The sequence below is a fragment of the Arvicola amphibius genome, chromosome X, assembly GCF_903992535.2.
Source record: "Arvicola amphibius chromosome X, mArvAmp1.2, whole genome shotgun sequence".
Taxonomy (NCBI): Eukaryota; Metazoa; Chordata; class Mammalia; order Rodentia; family Cricetidae; genus Arvicola; species Arvicola amphibius.
The window spans coordinates 12,807,165-12,828,608 of NC_052065.1; the positions used below are offsets into that span (position 1 = coordinate 12,807,165).

General features: G+C 41.9%; 1 protein-coding gene across 1 annotated transcript in view; it reads right to left on the bottom strand.

The window, feature by feature from the left end:
- Nucleotides 1-784: 784 nt before the first annotated feature.
- The window catches only part of Frmpd4 (FERM and PDZ domain containing 4), a 242,977-nt gene continuing 222,317 nt past the window's right edge, over nt 785-21,444 (bottom strand). The window contains exons 11-16 of the mRNA XM_038316635.1: nt 18,293-18,382; nt 17,550-17,732; nt 13,680-13,818; nt 5,382-6,440; nt 3,680-4,969; nt 785-2,106 (exon numbers count right to left, since the gene is read on the bottom strand). Of these exons, the coding sequence (XP_038172563.1) occupies nt 785-2,106; nt 3,680-4,969; nt 5,382-6,440; nt 13,680-13,818; nt 17,550-17,732; nt 18,293-18,382 (4,083 nt within the window). The remainder of the gene's footprint in view (nt 2,107-3,679; nt 4,970-5,381; nt 6,441-13,679; nt 13,819-17,549; nt 17,733-18,292; nt 18,383-21,444) is intronic.

Here is a 21,444-nt window from a genome sequence, read left to right on the forward strand (position 1 = left end):
TTTTGGCCTTACTAATTCCATTTATTTTATGTAATTAGATAAGCCATACCTTTAGCTACTGCCTAGGATCCTGCCCATCGTTTCCTCTGTTCTTCTGTTTGGGGAAGTTTTAAAGTCTAGAAATAGCGTAAAGAGCGTTTACGTTGACACAATGGAATCTGCCCCACCACCTGCCCATATGCGGCATAAACCAAAATTAAATATGTGGGAATTCTTGGAAGAAAGCATCCAATAACAAAACAGTATGAGCAAAAGTTAATTTATTATAGATATTTTCTAATAATTTATAATAGCTTCTTGAATTTTAAATATCCTTTTGCTAGTTCCAATGCTTAAAATCATAACTTTTAAAACACAAGAACTGTTTTATATATATTTTGATTTCTTTTCTATTTTTTTCTTTTAATTTTTACTTCTAAATATGAATGATAGGGTCTCTAAGTATCCACTTGGAAGGAGAGGGAATAGGATTCATTGTTTTCCTCTAATATGGTAGAATTTAAAATTTCACATCATATGCCTGGAGTTTTGACTATATGAAAAATAGCCAAATGCCATCATTTTCTCAAATATTCCTTTTACATGTAATATATGTATAATATAAACAGAATACATCTGATTGGGACATTTCAACATTTCATCAATGTAACTTCTATCTCCTATTTTATATAAAAGAACAAAATATACAGAGAGAAGAAAGGAGACATCTGTTCATTGTACACAGAAAGTAAAGAAAAGTTCATGTATGGCTTTGCAAAGGTAGATTATGATGTGACTTTCATATTTATTTATTCAAAAGCATCTTGAGAGAACGTGTTAGTGTGCTTACAAGAGCGGCCATGGTGGTTGAATGTCGCATCGATAGTCCAATACTAGGATCCCCCGTGGTCTTGCCAGTGGCTGCCTCAGCAGCTTTCAGGAGACAAATATAGTTTATGACCACTTCATCAATCTTCGCTACAATTTCCTGCCGCTGTGCTTCAGAGTTCACGACTTTCACTAACCGCATACAAGCTTCTGTTAGACAACAGAGAACTTGAAAACTGGAACTCATAGCTAGGAGCATCTCTTCTGGGCTTTTCTCGGCCATTGCCATTTTTCTACAGGCACTTCCCAACTGTCTGGACTCAATGGATAACAGTTGCTTATACTGAGAAAGTGTAAGGTCATATGCTTCAGGGCGTGATTCCTCCCTCTTCACCTTGGTTGCCCTGACAAGGCAGAGCAGCTCATTGGCATCATTCTGGGCTTCAAGGAACCCATCGGGCATTCCATATGTGCTAGCCTTTAGGGCATTTATTCTTGCAATTCGGGCATCAAAAGCCAGACTGCTGAAGTCCAAGTCATCTGGGCCACTGGGGTCTTCTGTCCAGACCTTCAGCACTGCCCCCCTTGACAGTTCTCCTTGTTTCTGCAGTCCAATACCCAGAGATGACTTGCTTGGTTCCTGCATGGCTTGAGTTATCTGTGGTCGATAGAGGCAAGAGACCTGAAGGGTGGTCTCTCCCTCCTCTTCATCCTCATCCCCATCTTCATCCTGCCCTTGGTTCAGAAAACAGTAGCTGAAGGGTCCTCGGCATCTCCAGTTGCTGCCCTCCAGCTTCCGCAAGGGTAGGGTCCTATACAGCTTTGAGTCTTTATGAGACACTGGGGACCTTTTGTGAAACTTTCCCTCAGAGATAAAGTGCATCGAGCTTTGGGAAAAACTTTTGGTGAGCTTCTTCCCCAGGGGGAGTTCTGCTCGTCTTTCTGAACTGGCCTCATGTGCTTCTGTGATACCTGGATACTTCAAGCTGACTGCACCCTTGGTTCTCTCTTGGAAGGTCTCCAAACCTACAGGTCCTGAGAGGACACTGCTGCTTTGTCTGAGTGCCCTCTGGCTGGGGGGTGTCCTGAGGCTCCCCCCTCTCAGATCCGCTGGCCACCAGCTCACAGCCTCTCCAAATGCCTGGTTTGCTTGGGAGAAATCATTAGGGTCTTGATTTGGGCTTGGCACCTTTGATTCCAAGTGAATATTTGATGGTAGCAGGATGGGATCAGCTTCAGGATGTTGAGACCAAGCTGAAGGCATGCCTCCTTGTCTCTCCTTCCCAGGCTCTGTCAAAGCTACACTAGGGGTAGTAGAAAAACAGAGAGAGTCATTAAGCATCTCCTGGGTGAACATTTTCACTATTGCTTTATGTGATACCTGTTATTTTTCAAGGGTCCATTTTAAAAGAGCTGCCATGTGTCAGGGCTACCCTGCTTCCCAAAGATTCCTCCTTGACATCACATAACAGCTTCTGATGTTAATACATGGCAAGAACTCCTGGAGTCTATTACTCCTGGACCTACTGACCCAGGTGAACTTGTCTAGAAATCTGAAACATGTGCATAGAGACAACTGCATTTCGTGAATTTTCTTGCTTATGGTATATACCTATGGAAGGTTAGACATATAGTTAGTAAATAAATAGCACACTGCCTATATTATTCCAACAAAATTGAGATTGAGATATTTAAGTTCCATCGTAAGGGAGTTGGGTTAATTGTGGCCCGGGTTACCGTTTTTAAGTGTCCCAATTGAATTCTTGCTAATTATTTCAGCTACCTGTTTTAAAAGGACAACATGAGCTGTGACATTTGCTTGGTATAGGGCTTAAGGTCAAGACACTAGACAAGAAACTCAACTTCCATAGGAAAAAGAAGCTGTCCTGTGAGGAAGAGTAAGAGGTAATGGAGGAAAAGGTTCTCTGCAAGCCATGGAGGGTTAAAGGGCACTGTTTGTATTATTTATAGGTGAACATGCCGCTAGACAATGAGTTGGGTAACACTCACAGTCAACTTTCCCAAGGCAGCCAAAGCTAACGGTGAGTTTGGGGGAGCGCTAGGAAATCTTCTGAAGACTTTTAAGGATACTTTTTAAAGGTAGAACTAGAAATCGACTTGCATGAGTGAGATCTCAGTACCCTTTACTGGCCACTATGGGCAAAACACTAGGGTCCGAACAGGAAACATTAAGAGCATCTACTTGGGTCACCTGATGACCAACCAAATAGGTCAGGAAGAGGGTGAGCCTGCTGGGAGGTGGGTTAGGGTGGACACAAAAGGTGCCTGTGTTATTAATTCTACTTGATATAGATTTGATTTGAGGGGCTCATCATAACCCTTCATATTTTTCCAACACTGATGTCCATAAAAGACATGAGACTATCACTTCAGGGAAGGTGTTCTCTAAGGGTGAGGGAAGAATCTATGATTCTGCTGAGACACAGCGAATCTGGACAAACCTCCAGCCTCCCTCCGTGTCTGCTCTATATCCTTCCCAAAACAACACAGCAGCAAGACTAGAAAGGGGATATCTCAGCAAGAAGGAAATGAAGGTGCCATGTGACCTTAAGCAATACTATCTTACAGCCGGGGGTCATATGGGGACCTCTGTACTCAGAACTCAGAACAAAATTTATGACTCCATCAAATCCTAAAGTAAGAGCAAAGCAAGATTATAATGAGAAACCCTATTTCCCACATTGTTCCAGATTGAGAAGCCACTATTTATTGCCAATGAGTCAATGATTGCTTCTTAACAGCTCTGTGGCCTCTTTTCTACCTTTTACTCTATATTTTTAGGTTTGTTGTAAATAAGGTTCCCTGTGTTCCTGGCACATAAAATAAAACACTAAATCCATCATTGCTGTACCTGTGGTTTCCTTAATCTTGGGCAATCGATGGCATCCATCTCTCAAAGTGCCAAACAGGGGGTCGGCATTAATGGCTGTGTGCAGAGCAGGCACTGACATGCGCGGACACATTCCTTCTGTCTGTGGGTGTAATTCCTTGAAGGTGGCTCCGTGGTTGGGATGGCCAGGGACTCTCTCCTCTGGTGAAATATAACTCCCTCCTTTCCCAGAAGCATCTGGAATCAGGTGCTTGGCGATGGAGGGGCAGAGGGGCGATTCCACAGGAGTGGCACAGGTACTACTACCGCTGCCTGGGCCACAGCCTGTGTCCACTGAAGAGCCTTGAGAGCTCTGTAGAGAAAAATGGCCCTCACTCTGCAGGGATGACATCCGCTTGGCCAAATGGTAGTCACAAAGGCGGGCCACGCTATCTTCAGCCTCAGGAAGCTTAGTGGCATGGTCACAAGTGGGTAAATCAGCATCTTCAGGGTTTTCTAAGTCTTTGGCTGAGGCCACACAGGCCATGTCTGTTAGGAAGCGGTCCCCTTGGTCAAGTCCTGAACTGTCATCAGCCTCTCCTTCCACAGCACTATCCTCCTTCCCTTCGGCCTCCCTGTTTCCCAGACCTGGACCTCTGGGAAAAGTTTTCATGGCTGGTGCTTCCACGCCGCTTTTCTCTACCACCCCACCATCAGAGGCCACATACCATCTTTGGCTGTCCTTGCGAAAGGCAGTTCTCTCCAGGTTAAAAGTGCTGAGGTGTGGACTGTCTCTCGAAGACACAGTGCCAACTTTGCCTTTGGTGTCCTCCTCCATCTCTGCCATTTTGGTTCCTTGCTGTTTTTTTCCTGGCACATTCCCACTCAGGGAGGCTTTGCCTTCTCCCTCAGCAAGTTTGCTTTTCCTTTTGCTGGTACAGGAATATGCCATTGACCCCATATGCAGTTTGCTAAAATAGTCCGTGACCGACTTGGTCTCCATGGTTTCTGGCTCCATTTCCATGTGGTCTGTGTGAAGAATCTGCTTGGAAGGCACAACTTTGGGTGGGAGGTCAGTCGCTGGGCGAGCAGCCAGGCCATGGGAGGACTTTGGAGGCAAGCCCCCTGAGGGGGCTTTGGAGGTGGGGAACTCTGTCTGCTCTTCTGCCAGAGGGTGATAGCCTTCGTGAGTGGCCAAGAACATGCGGGAGAGACTTTCCGACTGCTTCTGGGCTGCGGCTAGCTCAGAACCCTCTGTCATTTCAGAAGAGTTAGTCTCATTGCCCGAGTCTGATGAAGACTCAGGGCTATAAGCCCGCAAGATGGCTACACCTGTATGCCATAAAAAACAAGAAGCAGTTAATGGCTGGAGCAGAGGCACCTAGAGACATGCAAGAAAATGTGACAAGTTATTATTACAAAAATGAAAGCAAACAACCACAATGACAAAAATAACAAAATAAAAAAAACCAAGATTTTTTTCCCCTTTTCAGTAAGGACTCTGATTTTATTGCACAGTTGTTCCAGGGGGGGGAGGGGTGCCATAATTTATTTTTAAACTAGCAACAAAGGAAATCACCTAACACAAAACCCCCATGATGATATATTTACGGATCAGCATATTTAGGAAATGGGACATGTATGAAATGGAAAACATCACATAACACGACTCCAAGGACAAATGGCTCAAAAGGATGAGATGACCATGGTTATCAGTGAATAAATGTAACAATGGTGAAAGAACCTGAACTGTCACTCTTCTGTTGTTCTTCTGAAAGAGCTTCTAGAGCTTCTAGTGTGGAAACGACAGTAGGGTCCAGTCCCTTCTCACACTTGCCCTCTGCGCTGGTGGGCACAGCATCAATGAGGGACACAGGAATCTCCTCATTCTGGAGGCTGCTGCTTTGTTCCTTGTCCTCTTGGAAGGATGTTGCCTGGCTCTGAGTGTCCTCCTCATCAGAACTGTCTCTAAAGCCAGGTGGCGGAGCAGCGATGGCCATGTTCAGAGAGCGCAAGAGGAAGTCATCCTCATTGTCATCGCCTTCTGGAGGAGGCAGGGTCGTGAGGTCAATGATGTCATCACTTGACCCTGACAGGTCGAGGATGGCTGGTTGATTCATCTCACCCACCACAAGGTCCTCCTCGCAGCTCACCTCATCTTCATCTTCTGCATCATCCGTGTTTTCTGCATAACAGATGTCATGTAAGAGGGGCTCCTCTATCCCTTCAGGGGCTTCAAAGTTCTTCACATCACCGATGTTTGCATATACAGAATTTGCCACAAACTGGATGCTGTCTGTGTCCGGAGTGAGGTCCAGGTTTTTCATGTCATTGGCACTGCTGATGTAGAGATTCCTCTGCTTCTCCAGCATTTCTGGATTCTCATCTAATAGTCTTTCATAGCCTAGAGTTGGGGGACTCATGCCATCATCCAGGGCAAGATCTCCAAAAATAAAGGACACTTTAGCTCCTCTTGGGGATTCCTGTGCTTTCTTAAGAGTGTCTGGTCCCGAGAGGGTCAACAGGGACCGCTGAGCTAGGCTTCTGTAGTCGGCCTCACAGGGGGCATCTCCTGGCTGAGTCAGTGGTTGGCTAAGTTCATCAGAACTGTATGAGTTGTCAATATATAAATGCCGGTGCTCTTTGGGACACAAGGTGCTGTCTGGCATCTCAACTGTCTTCTGCTTAGAATCTATATATGTGATTTGGGCTTCTTGTTCCCCTTCGCCAATGAAGGTGGTCATCTGGGGCATACAGTTCCAATCAGGGCCAAGGATATTGTGTTTGCCTTTATTTTCTGTTCCTAAAGAGAAAGAATCAGGTAGACAAGTTATTATGCTGTATGGTTTTAGGGAATGGTAGAGGTTCTCTCTCTCTCTCTCTCTCTCTCTCTGTCTCTCTCTCTCTCTCTCTCTGGTATGCAGTATATACATATGTGTATATGTGGGTATGCTCAGCCATGAGTGTGCACATGGAAACCAAACAGATGACTGGTATCTAACTCTATCATTTTTCATCTTATATTTTCCAGTCAGGGCCTCTCACTGAACCCAGAGCTTGGCGATTTCAGTTAGGCTGACTCACCAGTAATTCTCTGGGGTCTACTTTCCATTGCTGGGGTATAGTTGCCCACCACCAGACATGGATTTTCATGCGGTTACTACAGACCCAAATGCAGGCTTTCCTGTTTGCACAACAGGCATCTCATCCACTCAGTCATCTTCCCAGTCCCGTCTGTGTTTCATAGATTAATGGCTTGTGTTATGGCGTTAGCACATCACCCAGCGTTCTAAATAGGGCTGATGTAAGCTCCAGGTGTCAGATTCCTTGGTTAGGAGACTTGCCCTTAACCAAATCAACACTGCATAAAAGAGAGTTGCTATTTAATAACTAGCATCTTGGAGGAGAGGATGATGTTTTAATTCTACCCTTGTTGCTGTTGTTAGGCCTCAATAATGTCTATGAACAGAAATACATAAAATGACTTTTACAGCCTTTGAAGGTAATATTCCTTTAATAATTCCCAGAGATTATTTCATTTATTTTGTGGAGTGATAGCTAACATTCTCTACTTGGTGAAAGGTGATAATGGATTTCCTCTTCCTTGGGTTATGAGAAAGGCAAGGATCTCCATCGTTCTCTCACATTTATGAGGAAACTATATGTAGTAAATCTATTTTCAGCCTACTTGTACCTTAGTGGGTATAATATATTCATATATAAATGCCAGTATTCATATTTATATGTATGTGTATATGTGTATAGAATAAATAAGATAGATTCCTCACAGGACCTCCTTTCAGCTATTTCCAGTCATATTTAATATTTGGGCTCATTTCAACATTTGTTTGCATCATGAGAACTTGCAAAGATTTGTTTGATGTTTCTCACCAATTAAAATTGCAAAACACAAATTTAAACATCATTGTGTCATTTGCTCTTTAAGGATGTTTTAATGTGGAATTTACATGTGGAGATTTACTCTGGTATTTAACAAGAGCAAAAAGTAGGTCATTCTGTGGCTATTGTTGTGTCGATTCCAGAAGCAGCATTCTGAGGAAAATTCAGAGCCCTACTATCTTGTCCTCTGTTTTTCAGACTCAGTCCCATATTTGGGGCATACTGACATCAGGAATGTGTGACGTTTGGAAAAGAAAGTCAGTTTTACTAGCGTGGTTTTTGTTCTTCACAAATTATATAATGTTGTGCAATAATACGCCGGCCATATTTGCATATTACTTTGCAGTCAAACTGTCAACCCTGTTTCATCAAAAACAATAACTAGATCATGATACTCTAAGTGTGTTTGTATGTGTGCATGTGTGTATATGTGCGCACACATGTGTGTACAGGACTGATTGTTGCCAAGAGACAGAATAATTAGCAGAGCTTCAGTGTAACATGGCCATCAATTTAGACAAGGATGTGGCAAAGACTTTCTAGAAAGAGGGTCAAATAGTAAATATTTGATGTTTCTTAGACCAAGTTTGACATAATAGTAGCCAGAGATGATAGATACGTAAACACATGGAGGTATGGGTTGAATGGCAGTTGGCAGTCTCCGAAAGACATGGCCACTTGAAGAATGTTTCTTTATTGAATGTGTGACCATATTTGGAAAATAGTTTTATTTACTTAATTAAGGATCTTGATGTGAGATTATCCTGAATAATTTGTGCAGTTTCTTAATCCAGTGGCAAGTGGCTTTAAGGCAGAAGAGACAGAAAAGAATCTGAGCCACACAGGGAAGAACTGAAGGCTGTGTAAAGACACAGGAAAAGGCTAGAATCACTGTTCTAACCACAAGGAATGATGGCAGCTATCAGTGATAGGAAGGTATAGGAAATATCTTCACTTAGATCTATTGGAGGAAGCCAAGATATGTCTACACCTTGATTTTAGTCTACAGATTGATTTTAGAACTCTGGCCTTCAAACAATGAAAGAGTCAATTTCTGATTCTTTTTCCAAGTCATCACATTTACAATTATTTCTTGTCAGAACCTCAGGAAAGTGATATAATGTATATGGCTTCATTTCAATAAAACTTTATTCATAAGAACGGGAATCAGCCCATTTGTCATGGTTTTCTAACTCTTGAGTTTGAATAATAAGTACACTGAATAGGTCAGAAAGCTAGCACCAATTACACTTATTTAGAGTTTCCTAATACTAATAAATGCATATGTATGCGGGGTCAGGGATTTTGAAAATGTTTAAAGGTAAAATTTCAAGATAGGATAAAAATGTTAGCGTATAAGTTCTTATTAGAAGGTACTGAATAAAGTCTATCTCAACTTGAGATAAGTAAAAAAATCTGAGCTCCATTTGGGCTTCCTTCTACAGTGTATATTATTTACCTTCTTGGAATGGTCCAGGAGACCTAGAAGACTCTGGGATGGGAGTTGTGGCTTAGCCTTCACTGAACTAAGCATGGAGTGTAATGACTAATCTCCACTGTTGACTTACTGATTTTCCAGCCTCTGGGAGACACACTTACTGAAGGTGTTTACAGAAAGGTGTTAAGAGCGCAGGGGAGACACAACCTGAATGTGGATGACAGTGTCCCATGGGCTTGGGTACCAGGCTGAACAATAATGACAAATGGCTGAATGCTAACCTAGCAGTCAGTACTCTTGGCCTCCCGACTGCCGATGTGTTCTCAGCTGCCCCAGGTTCCTGCCCCCATGCCTTCCCTGCTAGGTTGGACAGTAGCTTTCCCTGCTGTGGTGGTCAGTAGCCTCAAACTGCTAGCCAAAGTCAACTTTTCCTTAAGCAACTATGTGTCAGGGATTTGTTCACAGCAATGAGCAAGGTAACTGATATCCGAACTTTGTTCTTTATCTTTCCTCTATCTCAGGAGACCTTTTGGGAAGTTTCAAAGCAGGGGTGGGGGTACTACTAGCCATTACAGCTCCTAAGTATCCTGGTTCACCCGACAAGAAGTAACTTAGGGCAGCAAAGGTTTATTTTTGTTCTAGTTTACAATCCATCACAGACAGCGGCAAATCAAGGTGACAGGATCTAATGACAATCTACTCACAGCCAAGAACAAAGAGCAATGAATTCATTGCCATTGCTAGTGCTAAGCATACTTCTTCCACTCTTTTTTTTTTTTAAGACAGGGTTTCTCTGTGTAGTTTTACAGCCTATTGTGGAACTCTCTGTTGTAGACCAAGCTGGTCTCAAACTCACAGAGATCCACCTGCTTCTGCTTCCCAAGTGCTGGGATTAAAGGTGTGTGCCACCATTTCCTGGTACTTCTTCCACTCTTATACAGTACAGTACATAAATCCTGGGAATGGTACCACCCACAGTGGACTCAGTTTTCCCATGCCAGTTAACACAATCAAGAAAATCCTTTCCAGACATGCCCATAGGCCAGCTAGACAGCTCCTCATCGGATCTCCTTGTGGTCTTTTGAAAAGGAACAGCCCCCATAGACCCTTATATTTGAGTGCTTAGCCATTGGGGAGTTTCACTACTTGACAGCCACTAGGAGGTGTGGCCTTGGAGTAGGTATTGCTTGTTGGAATAAGTATGTCACTTGGGGCAAGCTTTGAGGTTTCAAATACTCAAGCCAGTATCTTCCTCTTTTTGTTGGCTGTGGATCCAGATGTAGAACATTCAAGCTATTTCTCCAGTACTATGTCTGTGTGAATGACACCGTGCTTCCCACCATGATGGCAATGGACTAAACTTCTGAACTGTAAGCCTGCTCCAACTAAATGCTGTTTTTAAATGTGTTACCGTGGTCATGGTGTCTCCTGGCAGAAGTAGAACATTGACTAAGATACTCTCCTAACAGGTTATTCTAGATTACGTCAAGATGACAACTTATTTTATGTCCAAGGCCTTAAGCCCTAGGCAATCTTGATGCAGGATCAAATTGAGAGCTAAGTGACTAACACACTAAGTCCCAGGCTATCATTCACCTTAGGCCTAGTGCTTCAACACTTGGTTCTTTTGGTGGCTTGTCTGTGTCACTCTGTTAGAGTGACGAATGTGTAGAGAGCCCATATCTGTGCCTTCATTCTTGCGATAGCATTGAGCAAGACCATCGAGAGGCTAAACTTTTATTCTTTCTTCCAGTAATAATGCCTTTAACAACTAAGTTATTTTGCCTCCCACTTTTCCCTGAACATTCCATCATGTGTCACTAAAAGCTGGACAGCACTGAGACTTCTGTAACCGTTTTTAGAGCGGTCGGTTTCCTTTTGTTCTTGCACCTGTAGAATTTCAACAGCTTATGGGGAAAAAGGATTTATTTTCTGGGTAAACTTTATGATTTGAAAATCAAAAGCCAGACGCCAGTTTTCCAATGTGAAAAGATTGCATTAAATTGCCCAACTGTTCTTCGGAATCTCGAAGGTCATTGTTGAATGGCTGTAAATCGCCCTCAATGAAAAACATGGTTGTAAAAATGTTCACCACAAGACTCTCTGTATGTACTTACCACTTCCTTTTCATTTTGTCCTTTAAAAAATTTTTTTTGTTATGTGACCCAGGGGATGGAACCCAGAGTCCTGTGCATGGTAGGTAATTTTTTTTTTACCACAAGCTACGTCCTTGGCCTTTTCTTATCATTTTTACTCATTTACATCTCTCAGGGCTTCTCCTCTCTGCATGTCTTTGACTTTCATTATTATTTTTGTATCATCCCCCAATGAGTATTATTAGAATCACTAAACATCATTTTAAGCATTGCACACAGATTTTTTTTTCTAATTCTTACTTCCCAAGCTATTTTTTAGTAGAATTACGTGACTGAGGTAACTCAAACTTCAAGAATTTTGAAAATCCATACCACTTAAAGTGGCCTGGAAATTAAAGCTGCCTTCAGAGTATCTTTCTTTCTTCTCTTTATTTCTTTTGGTATGACTGCCCCTTATCCATGGCTAAAACTCCTTCTGTGTTTTCCAACTATCAAAATAAACATTAAACAAGTCTACATGTACAGATATGTCTGTACATATTACAGTGAAGATTTATGTTCTGGGTTCAGTTTGAAAATGAAATGATGTTTCTTTTTGCCTTTTAGAAATAGCGACAATGATTTTTGTTCTCAAGAATTCTTTATACATACATACATGCATACATGCATACATACATACATACATACATACATACGTGTCTGTGTGTGTGTGTGTGCATGTACACACCATGGCAAGCATGTACAGGGCAGAGGACAACTTGCAAAAGTTAGTTCTTTCCCTCCACCATGTGGGTCCTGGAGATCAAACTCAGAATTTTAGGTTTAGCTCACCAGGTGCTATCTCACCAGCCCTATAATTCTTTTTATTTCTCCTTCTTCTTCTCCATCTCCTTCTCCTTCTCCTTCTCCTTCTTCTTCTGCTACTAGTGCTACTATTATTGCTGCTGTTGTTATTTTGAGACAGTCTTCTTATGTAGCTCTAGCTGACCTGGAGTTTTCTATGTAACTACAGCTGACCTCAGACTTGTGGTGATTCATAATAATATTTGCCACTGAGTAAATTGTGGGTACTTGGATTACAGGTGTGCTACTATGTCTAGATGGCAGATCTCATTTTTCTAAAAACAGAAGTCCTATTTGTGGGACCCTTGATTCTAATTTTTTTTTCATTGTTCAGTAGTTCTGAGTTGCATTGTAGCATCTCTTAGCTATATTTATTGGGCATCTACTCAGTCAGAAGAAAATGAAGACTGTGGAAAAAGTCATGAAACACATTATAACTACTTGCATTCACTGGAACAGCTAATTTAACACCTATGACCCTCCTTGACCTCTCTCTGGTATAATTTTTGTCCTATCAAGTCGCTGGCATGAACTCTGTGATATTTTTGCCTTATCAATTCCCATATTATGGCTACTAAGGGGTGCCAGGGTAGAAGAGATTCCTTCTGGAACGTCCAAGTCTAAACTATGTGTGGTGACTCACAATGAGAATTCCAGCACTCTGGAGGCAGAGCCAGGAATGCCATAACTTGAGGCTAGCCTGGGACACGGTGAGTTCCAGGCTAGCTTGAGTTGTACATTCTGTCTCACTAAATAAACACAAACACACGTAAGTAATTTTGTGACTTTATCAAATGTCAAAACTATAGTCTAGGATTTTAAAGAAAGAGACACTCTACAGCAGGGGACTTAATTCTTGGGGTCCTGGCCAAATAAGCATGGGGCAGAAAAAATGTAGTCACAGGACCATGACAGTAGCTTAGTGGCAGAGTGTCTGTCTAGTCTAGAAGACTAGGGGAGGACCTGGGTCCTATCCCACAAGCACCAAGAATAAAAGAAAGTATGGGAAAAGGACTGTCAAGCATTCACAGCAATAAAATCACAGTCTTTGAAGTGAGTACCTGCCATTTCCAAGTTACATTCCAGCTGCAATGGGTAAATCAGCATGTTTTTTTAACTGTTATCAATGCCATCAGTTCTTAGAGGTTCCATGTTATATTTGGATATTACATGTTTTTATAGGTGCATCCCTAAATTTTCTCTTTTCTTCGTGGTAATGAGGATTGAAACAAGGGTCTCACATGTGCTAGGCAGGCATTCTATACAATTTCTCTCTCTCTCTCTCTCTCTCTCTCTCTCTCTCTCTCTCTCTCTCTCTCTCTCTCTCTCTCTCTGATCATATGTGTCTGTATATGCAGGCACACATATGTCATAGTATGCATGTGGGGGTCAAAGAACAGCTGTAGGTGTTGGTTCTTGTCTTCTACTGTGTTTAAGGCAGGGTCTCTTTCTTGTTTGCTGCTGATCTGTATAATTCAGGCTAGCTGGGCCACAAGTTCTCAGGGATTCTTTTGTCTCTGCCTCCTGTTTTGTTGTAGGGCACTGGGAACACAGACATATATATTATCTGGCTAGCTTTATGTGAATTTTGAGCACTGGAACTCAGGCCCTCATGTTTGTGTGAAATACACTTCCCATCTCCCCAGCCCTTGGAACCAGTATTCTTAAGTCTAAGACTTGACTTTTGAATTCTGTTCCCGATTATTGTTGTTGGGGAAGTTCTCAATAGTTAGGTACGAGGGTCAGTAATTCATGAAGAAAATACCTGTGTCCTGTGTGCCTGCATTTTTCTTGTTGGCCATGTTAAATATTGATCTCCTGGAGTCCACAAGCAGCCGGTAGTATCCAGCCGTCAGACAGGCCAGGTTCATGGCATCTGATGACTCCATAAGGAGTATGATGGGCTGCACAACAAAGAAATGCACAAGAAAGTATTTTTTTTTATTAAAGTCTTTCCCTATAGAATATTTATAACTGCTTAAGAACTGTAAGCAAAGGAAGCAACATTCCTTTGGAGAAATATAAATGAGGGGAGAAACTCAGAGACAATACAAGGTTGCCTTACTGAGTAAACCTTTAGGAGACATGATTGTCGAAGCCCGTTGCCTTCACAGAGGAGTTGACATACCTAGCAGAAGAGCTCTGAGAGAAACAGGGGACCGAACTAGCCCGAGTCACACTGCAAGTAGGGAGGAGTGAGAGGAGTGGATTAAGGGTGTTAGAATCGATGGGAAAGATCTTCTGTAGAGCAAATGAGAATGCACCCGTTCTCTGCAGCAGGAAATATGACCATAACAGGAACAACATAGAGTTCACATATGCTCATTGTGAATATATGCACTGAACTTAAAATTCTCTTCCAACTCATTCTAAAAAAACAGTATCAAGCTGCATGAAACATTGGTTTTCTTTTGACAATAGCTAAACGACTGAAGAGTAGTTAAGACTGCTATTTTAGTTACCACGAATTAAGCCTATGAGGTGAAAACATCAGGAATATTAAATTTGAGATTCATGGGGCTGAAGTGAAGTCTCTGGCTGAGAGCTAGTACTGCTCTTCAAGGGGCACTTGAGTTTGGTTTCCTACACTTCTACTTGGTGGCTCCCAACTGTCTGTAACTCCAGTATGGGAAAGCTAATGACCTCTTCTGTCCTCTCTCTCTCTCTCTCTCTCTCTCTCTCTCTCTCTCTCTCTCTCTCTCTCTCTCTCTCTCTCTCTCTCTCCCTCCCTTCCTCCCTTTCTCCCTCCCCCCCCCTGTGTGTGTGTGTGTGTGTATGGGTGCACAGACACACACTTCAGAAAATCTCTTTTAAAATGTAAGATCTACGGTGAAAATAAGTGAGCAAGAGAAATGAAATGCACGTCAGAATTGAGACTGCAACTGTGTGGAAAGTGTCAAAGAGAGCGGAGAAAAGATTGTTTCAAAAAGAAGTTGTAAATTTACACAAATGTAAACTAGAGCTGAGAGCTGGGAAGAGGCGCTGTTAAAACTGGAAGCAATGAGCTTGTAAGAGGCCATGTATCTTGGGTATGGAATGAAATGCTGATAGGATAATAATTCTCATCGGCTTGCAAGGATGTGTTCTTGTTGGAAGAAAGAGCAAAGGATACAGAAATGTGGGAACAGAAGAAAGCAGACATCAGAAAAGATCAAGAGAAGAAAGTGACTGGTCTCTATTTCTCACTCTCAGGAAGTAGTACACTAGCCAGGTACTGTGCCCTTGATTATTGGAACGACACTTGCCATCCAAAATTCATGAACTGTCATTTCCACCAGAAATGCAGTCCCTGTTTAATCTTTAAGCCACCCCATCATCATCAGTCGGTCCAGAGATGAGACCTGTTGCTGAAGTATTTTCTGTCCTGCTGGTCCCCCTGGACCAGTTTTTCTCTGGCCACCTGTTCCTGAAGTTGTTTATGAAATAACCACTCTGAGGCTTATTATCAGTTTTATTGTTTAGCCAATGTCTTGGGCTTCTTACTTGCTAGCTGTAACTATTAAATTAACCCATTTCTATTAATCTGTGTATTGCCACAGGCTATTGCTTACCATTGCAGCATGTTACTCCTTTGTGGGCTACATGGCATCTCCTCGACTCTGCCTACTCTCTCTCTCTCTCTCTCTCTCTTTGTATCTTTGTTTGAACTTTACTCTGCTAAACCATTGGCTGAAAGAGCTTTATTCATCAACCAATAAAAGCAACACGTATACGAAAGGACATCCCACATCATCTTCCCTTTTGTCTAATTAAAAAGGTTTTAATTTTAACATAGTAAAATTATATATAACAAAACAGTTCTGTTCTTGTCTTTGTGGGAAAATAGAAAATACCCATCTTCATTAAGTCAAGATGTCCAAGGAAGAAAAGATAGCTAACAATCTGACTTATGATACAATATTCTTCGCAGGGTAAAAATCTCACTACCTTAATATCCATATCTCCTTACTTTTCAATATAGTGGTAGACTGACTCACTGAAAAATCAAAGTTGGCTTTGTTGTTATACTATGGCTCTCTCCTCTAAATCCAAGCATGTTGTTAAAAGAAAAATTTAGAGTTACTATCTCATATCAGAAGACCCACCTGCTTCTGAAAATGGTCTGTAGGATACTCAAGGCCTTAGCCTAAGTTGGTTGCCCCAGCATTGCATAAGAGACTTTGGGTGATGATTCAGGTAGCCAGCTGTCTCTGTCATTCCTTGCACCTTTTTGAAGTTGTTTGCTTGCACTTCTTGCTTACTCAGGTAATATTAATTTCCTTTTCATATCTTTGATGGGATTGAAGACTAGTTGGTCATAGTTATTTTCCTCTCTTAACTTAGCTAAGACATTTTTAGTATAAAACTTAGACTCCTCAGGTTAGGATAATTATTGAAATAGTCTTTGTTATTTGCTAATCACTTTAGACTGGACATTTAGCATACTTTTTCTGTTTGATGTTGTTCATGTTGGTTGTGGCTCTATTTTTATATATGTTTTCGCCTTTTCTTTCTCCTGGACAATATTTGATATTTGTTCTTATTGAATATAGTTTTGTATTAGGTTTAGAACCCTCTTGTTTAGATAAAAGGAGGAGGTGCTGTGGAATTCATTCAGCCAATAACCTTTTGGTTAGCAGCCCATTAGGGCATGGTCTGAGGTACTATGTGTGAATTGATAAGCGCAGACAAAAAGTGTGCTTGCTTTCTTGGGTGGTGGTTGAAATTCTGTTTGCAGCTTCCAGTACCCACAGAGCAGAGGACCACAGCTCTCTACCCTTATTGCAAGTTTTTCTCCAAATAAATACTTGTTATCCTTTATTCTGGGCTCTCATGGACTTTCCTAACTGTGTCTAAAGAGACCATCTTCAGGATCTCCTTACTCAATTCTCCTTGGGACACACTATTCCTATTACTAATGACAAAATCCAGTTCCCATCCATTATGTATTTTCCCTACAATGTGACTATTTCTCTCAGCGTCTTGGACCATGAACTACCAAGAATCTTGCCACACTTGTGTTTGTCTAGGAAGCCAATTGGAGTCAATTGGAATTAACGGCGTGGCATCATACGAACCTCCATGTTCTCTCTATCATGGTAATCTCTTGCTGGAGAGCACGCTAGCACATTCTGATGTGCTTTGCAGAAAATCTCTATAATCACCCCAGTGTCCCTTAATCCTTTTTTCCAACTCTGCCGTAGTGGGAGTGACATTAGAGCTGGGTATCCCAATTTAACCAAAGAGAATGAGAATTTTAATACATCTAGGGGAGTTCTCGCTGATTCCCCATTGAACAATCTAGTCTAGAAGTCAGATGGGAACACATTTTCCCTGATGTTATATGATCACCAGTATTCTATAATCAGAAGGGCGCGAGAGATGATGACTTGCTTTTTCTACATAAATGAGGAAATTGTGCTCTAAGAAATATATCAACCTGTCCCCAAATCATACAGCAATTTAATGAGGACTAGAGTTCCTGGACTGGAGTCCTCTCGATTTCTTTTTCTTTTTTTTTCTTTTTTCTTCTTTGCAATATGGCATCTTTGAAACCCTGTACACATAAACTCTTTCCTGCATGGTGAGTGTCCTCAGTGTTATCAGAAATGATCTGTTCAAGTCAGGGCCAAGGATCAACATTTGAAAGCCTCACCTTCACATCTAGCACGTGCAACTCCACCCTCACCAAATTCTCCTCTTCCGTAAACATTTCAATCCTGTTGACGTGACTGAAGTCAGCTAAAAGAGCCACCAGGTTGGTTTTGGTGTTTATGACATGGCTTATGCCATAGCGGGGACCAACCAGAAGAGTCACTTCTGAGCGCTTTTCTGCCTGCTGAGGGAAAGAGAATGACAGAATGTTTCAAAGCCTGGATTTCTGAAGCACTTTGGAAGTCTCAGTCTGAGTCTGTTTTCAGAAGATCACATTGTTTTCTTTAAAAAGCTTTTCTGGGTCACCCTGTACTAAATCACCCAATTAGGAGGACTCAGATCCGAGTGTATGGAAGCGCTGATACATTATGAATCACATAGAAAGTAAATGTTATCATGCCGCAATAAATTTATAAACGTCGGAAGCTTTTAGAAGTGAGACTTGTGGATATTTTCCCCTTCTGGTTCAGTGATCAAAAGGCTACCATTGTTAAGAGTCCTTTGAGTTCCCGGTTTCTTTGCTTTTCTTTTTCCAGGGACTGCTAACAGCAGAGCTATCTGGTTTGAACATTTCGCAAGCTATCATCGGACTGTGATGGAGTCGGTTAAGGACTGAAGACCGGGAAAGATTCCCAGCCTCTTTGTTTAGGTCATCAGGGACAACTCCTTGAAGGTAGTCTGTGTTGTGACACTTGGCAGACCTCTGTGACTGCAAACAGAAAGAAAGAAAGAAAATGAAATTACCACTAATGTTGCCTTGAACACACGACCTCCATATAATCGCAGGTCGCTGAGGAACTTGAGATAGTGAACCTTGGCTTGCAATGCAGACAGCTGAGGAGAGAAAAGAAAGCTCAAATGTGGATTCCAGTGGGTGGGGCCCTTCCCACGACAGAAACAAAGGCAGGAGAGGAAGATGCTTTTTTGTTTTGAGACGTGGTTTCATGTATCCTCAGCTATCCTTAAATTTGCTATTTAGCCGAGGATGACCTTGAACTTCTGATCCTCTTGCCTTCAACTCTAGAGGGTTAGAATTACTGGTGTGTGTCACCATGCCCAGTTTATGCAGTACTGGGATGGAATTCAGGGCTCTGTGTTTTCTGTCAACTGAGTTTCACCTCCATCCCCAAAGGATGCTTTTATTGCTGGGGAGACGGGGTGTGAGAAAGAGTCTTCAGTAAGAAGGGTAGTAAATTGGAATATTCTGAATTTTCTGGTGTCAGAACGCAATTTGACATCAAGATTCAAACTTGATTGCTTCTGGAGGGGTGTGTGTGTGTGTGTGTGTGTGTGTGTGTGTTGGGGGAGGTACATAAGTATGAACACACAATTCATACCATTCAAAAACTGAGAACAAAGTGAGACATTGTTTCCCGAAAATGTCTGCCCACTGGGAGTTTACAATAGGCAAGGGATAGTTTCCAACTGTGATTGGGGGTAAAGGAATGGGGCATGTGGCATGTAAATGCTCCAACGACACAGGAGACACACCTGCACATAGATTTGTGGGGGTATCTGAAATCTATGCAAAGTCTTTAAGCAGGCTTGCTCACCTCCCCTCTCAAGTCGCTTCCACTCCTTTTAAGTTTCCAGGGAGAAGGAGCTTTCTGAGCTCCAACCACTGGGAACCAGTCTGAGCCTGCTGTGTAAGCCCTTGTTTTGTTAATTCAGCTCTGAGATCTGTTAAGAATTCTCCAAGTTGAAATACCAATACCCAGATAGAACTGATCGGTATAGAGACTTCAAAAATGTAGGCTTTTATATCATTTAAAAAAAATGGAATTTGACTAGGAATCTGTCTTTGTTTCATATTGAATGCAAAAGGAATGTTTCTCAGAGTAAAATTTTCAACAAGGCAGAGATGATCACCATTAAGTAGCAAAGACTAAAATTCCATTTCAGCCACGCATGACCTTCCAACTCTTGCTAACTACAATGAGAGATATTGCCCTTTGTGCAGTTGGGATTTTGCACTATTCGCCCACTCTAAATCTTGCCAAAAACCTGAAACAATTTAAGCAAACCACTCACTCATGACTGGGAATGATAGTTTTATAGAAAACACACACATACACACACAGACACACACACACAATTCGTACATAATAAATAATAGAACTAACTAAAATTGGTGGATGCCAAATTATTATGAGACCAGTAGATGAGGCTTTGAAAATAAACCAAATAAAATTAGATAACAGAAATCAATTTGGGGCAAATAAGGACAAAATCCATGAAACTAAAGTGTGTAGGGGTGTGTGTGTGTGTGTGTGTGTGTGTACATGTATGTAAAGGTGTGCATGTGTATGAGTGCATGTGTGCATGGAGGACAGAGGACAAACTCAGGCATGATTTCTCAGAAGTCAGCCACCTCATTTTATTGGAGACTGTAACTCATAGGCCTGAAGGTCTTTAAGCAGGCTAGACTGGCTGGCAAGTGCATTCAAGTGAGTTGTTCCAGTGAGTCTATGTCCATCTTCCCAGCGCTGGGATTGTCACCACATGCACCATCATTACATGGGTTCCGGGATTGATAGAACCATGTTTTTTTTTTGTTATTATTGTTTTTGTTTTTGTTTTGTTTTGTTTTTGTTTTTTTGGTTTTTGGTTTTTCAATACAGGGTTTCTCTGTGGCTTTGGAGCCTGTCCTGGAACTAGCTCTTGTAGATCAGGCTGTCCTCAAATGCACAGAGATCCACCTGCCTCTGCCTCCCAAGTGCTGGGATTAAAGGCGTGCGCCACCACCGCCCGGCCTGCGGTTCTGGGACTGAATTCAGGTCCTCCTCCTTGTGTAGCAAGTGCTTTCCCGACCGAGCAGTATCCCAGCTCTAGGAATCAGAAAACTCTTGACCCATGGCATCTTGCTATTTCTCTGAAGCCGAGTGCTCACAGTGAGGTGATTGGAGTCATTTTCCTTTGAAACCGGGAAGGAGAGTGTGACTGAGAGCAGGCTGAAGTTGATCATATGTTTGAAAAAAAAGTTTATGAGGTGAAACCTTATAAACTGATGGGGAATAGGATACTAAAAGCAAAGGACTGCCCGCATGGATGGTGAGTTGCACTGGGGTCAGGCCAGTATCTATAGCCCATATCAGCGGCAATGTGTACTTGGCCGTTCCCTGTCTTACAGGCTCAGAGATTTAAGACTCCTTGCCCTTCTCCTTACTGGAATTTTTGTTGTGTTGTTACTTCTAAACCATATCTTTCTTTTCCTGACCAACAGTATTCTTTTATGTGGACTTTGTGTGTCTCCCACTTAATGAAAACAGAAATGAATACAAAGATTTTACTATCAATGGCCAGTGACAGAAATAACTTTGCTTTCTCTTCCCATTGTAAGATTTACTGGGAATGTTGGTGGTAGTGATTTTGATCATTAGGACATATTTTTGTTTGTGACAATTAAGGGAGGGGTGACCCTGGCATGTGGTCAGAATAGATCAAGGAAGGATAGCTGCTTCGTATTTCACAATGCCAAGAGTATCAGCATTATATCTTACCCAATGTCCACAGCTTCCTTGGAGATAATCCCTAATGACTACAGTAACTGGCCTGCAGAGCTCCTTACTAGCTGCTGTGCATTTAAGTTAGTCTGAGCAGCAACCAGTTACAGGATAAAAGTATACAATTGTCTTGTGATTTGATCCCTTGATGGAAAAGTCTCATGTGAGCACCACTTTCCTCCGGCCCCGTACAATAAGGAGTTTCCAATTTGTGAGAAAGGAATAGATTTCTGGAAGGATCAGCAGTTTTTGTTCTTTTTAGGCATATGTAAATAGTGTACAAAGTTCTTCTGGAAACGTGGTATGCCAAGTGTGTTCTTTATGGGCTCATTTTAAATGACCTTTTTGAATGAAGGCAAATGTCTCTGCTTAAAATCTAGATTCTATTAAGAT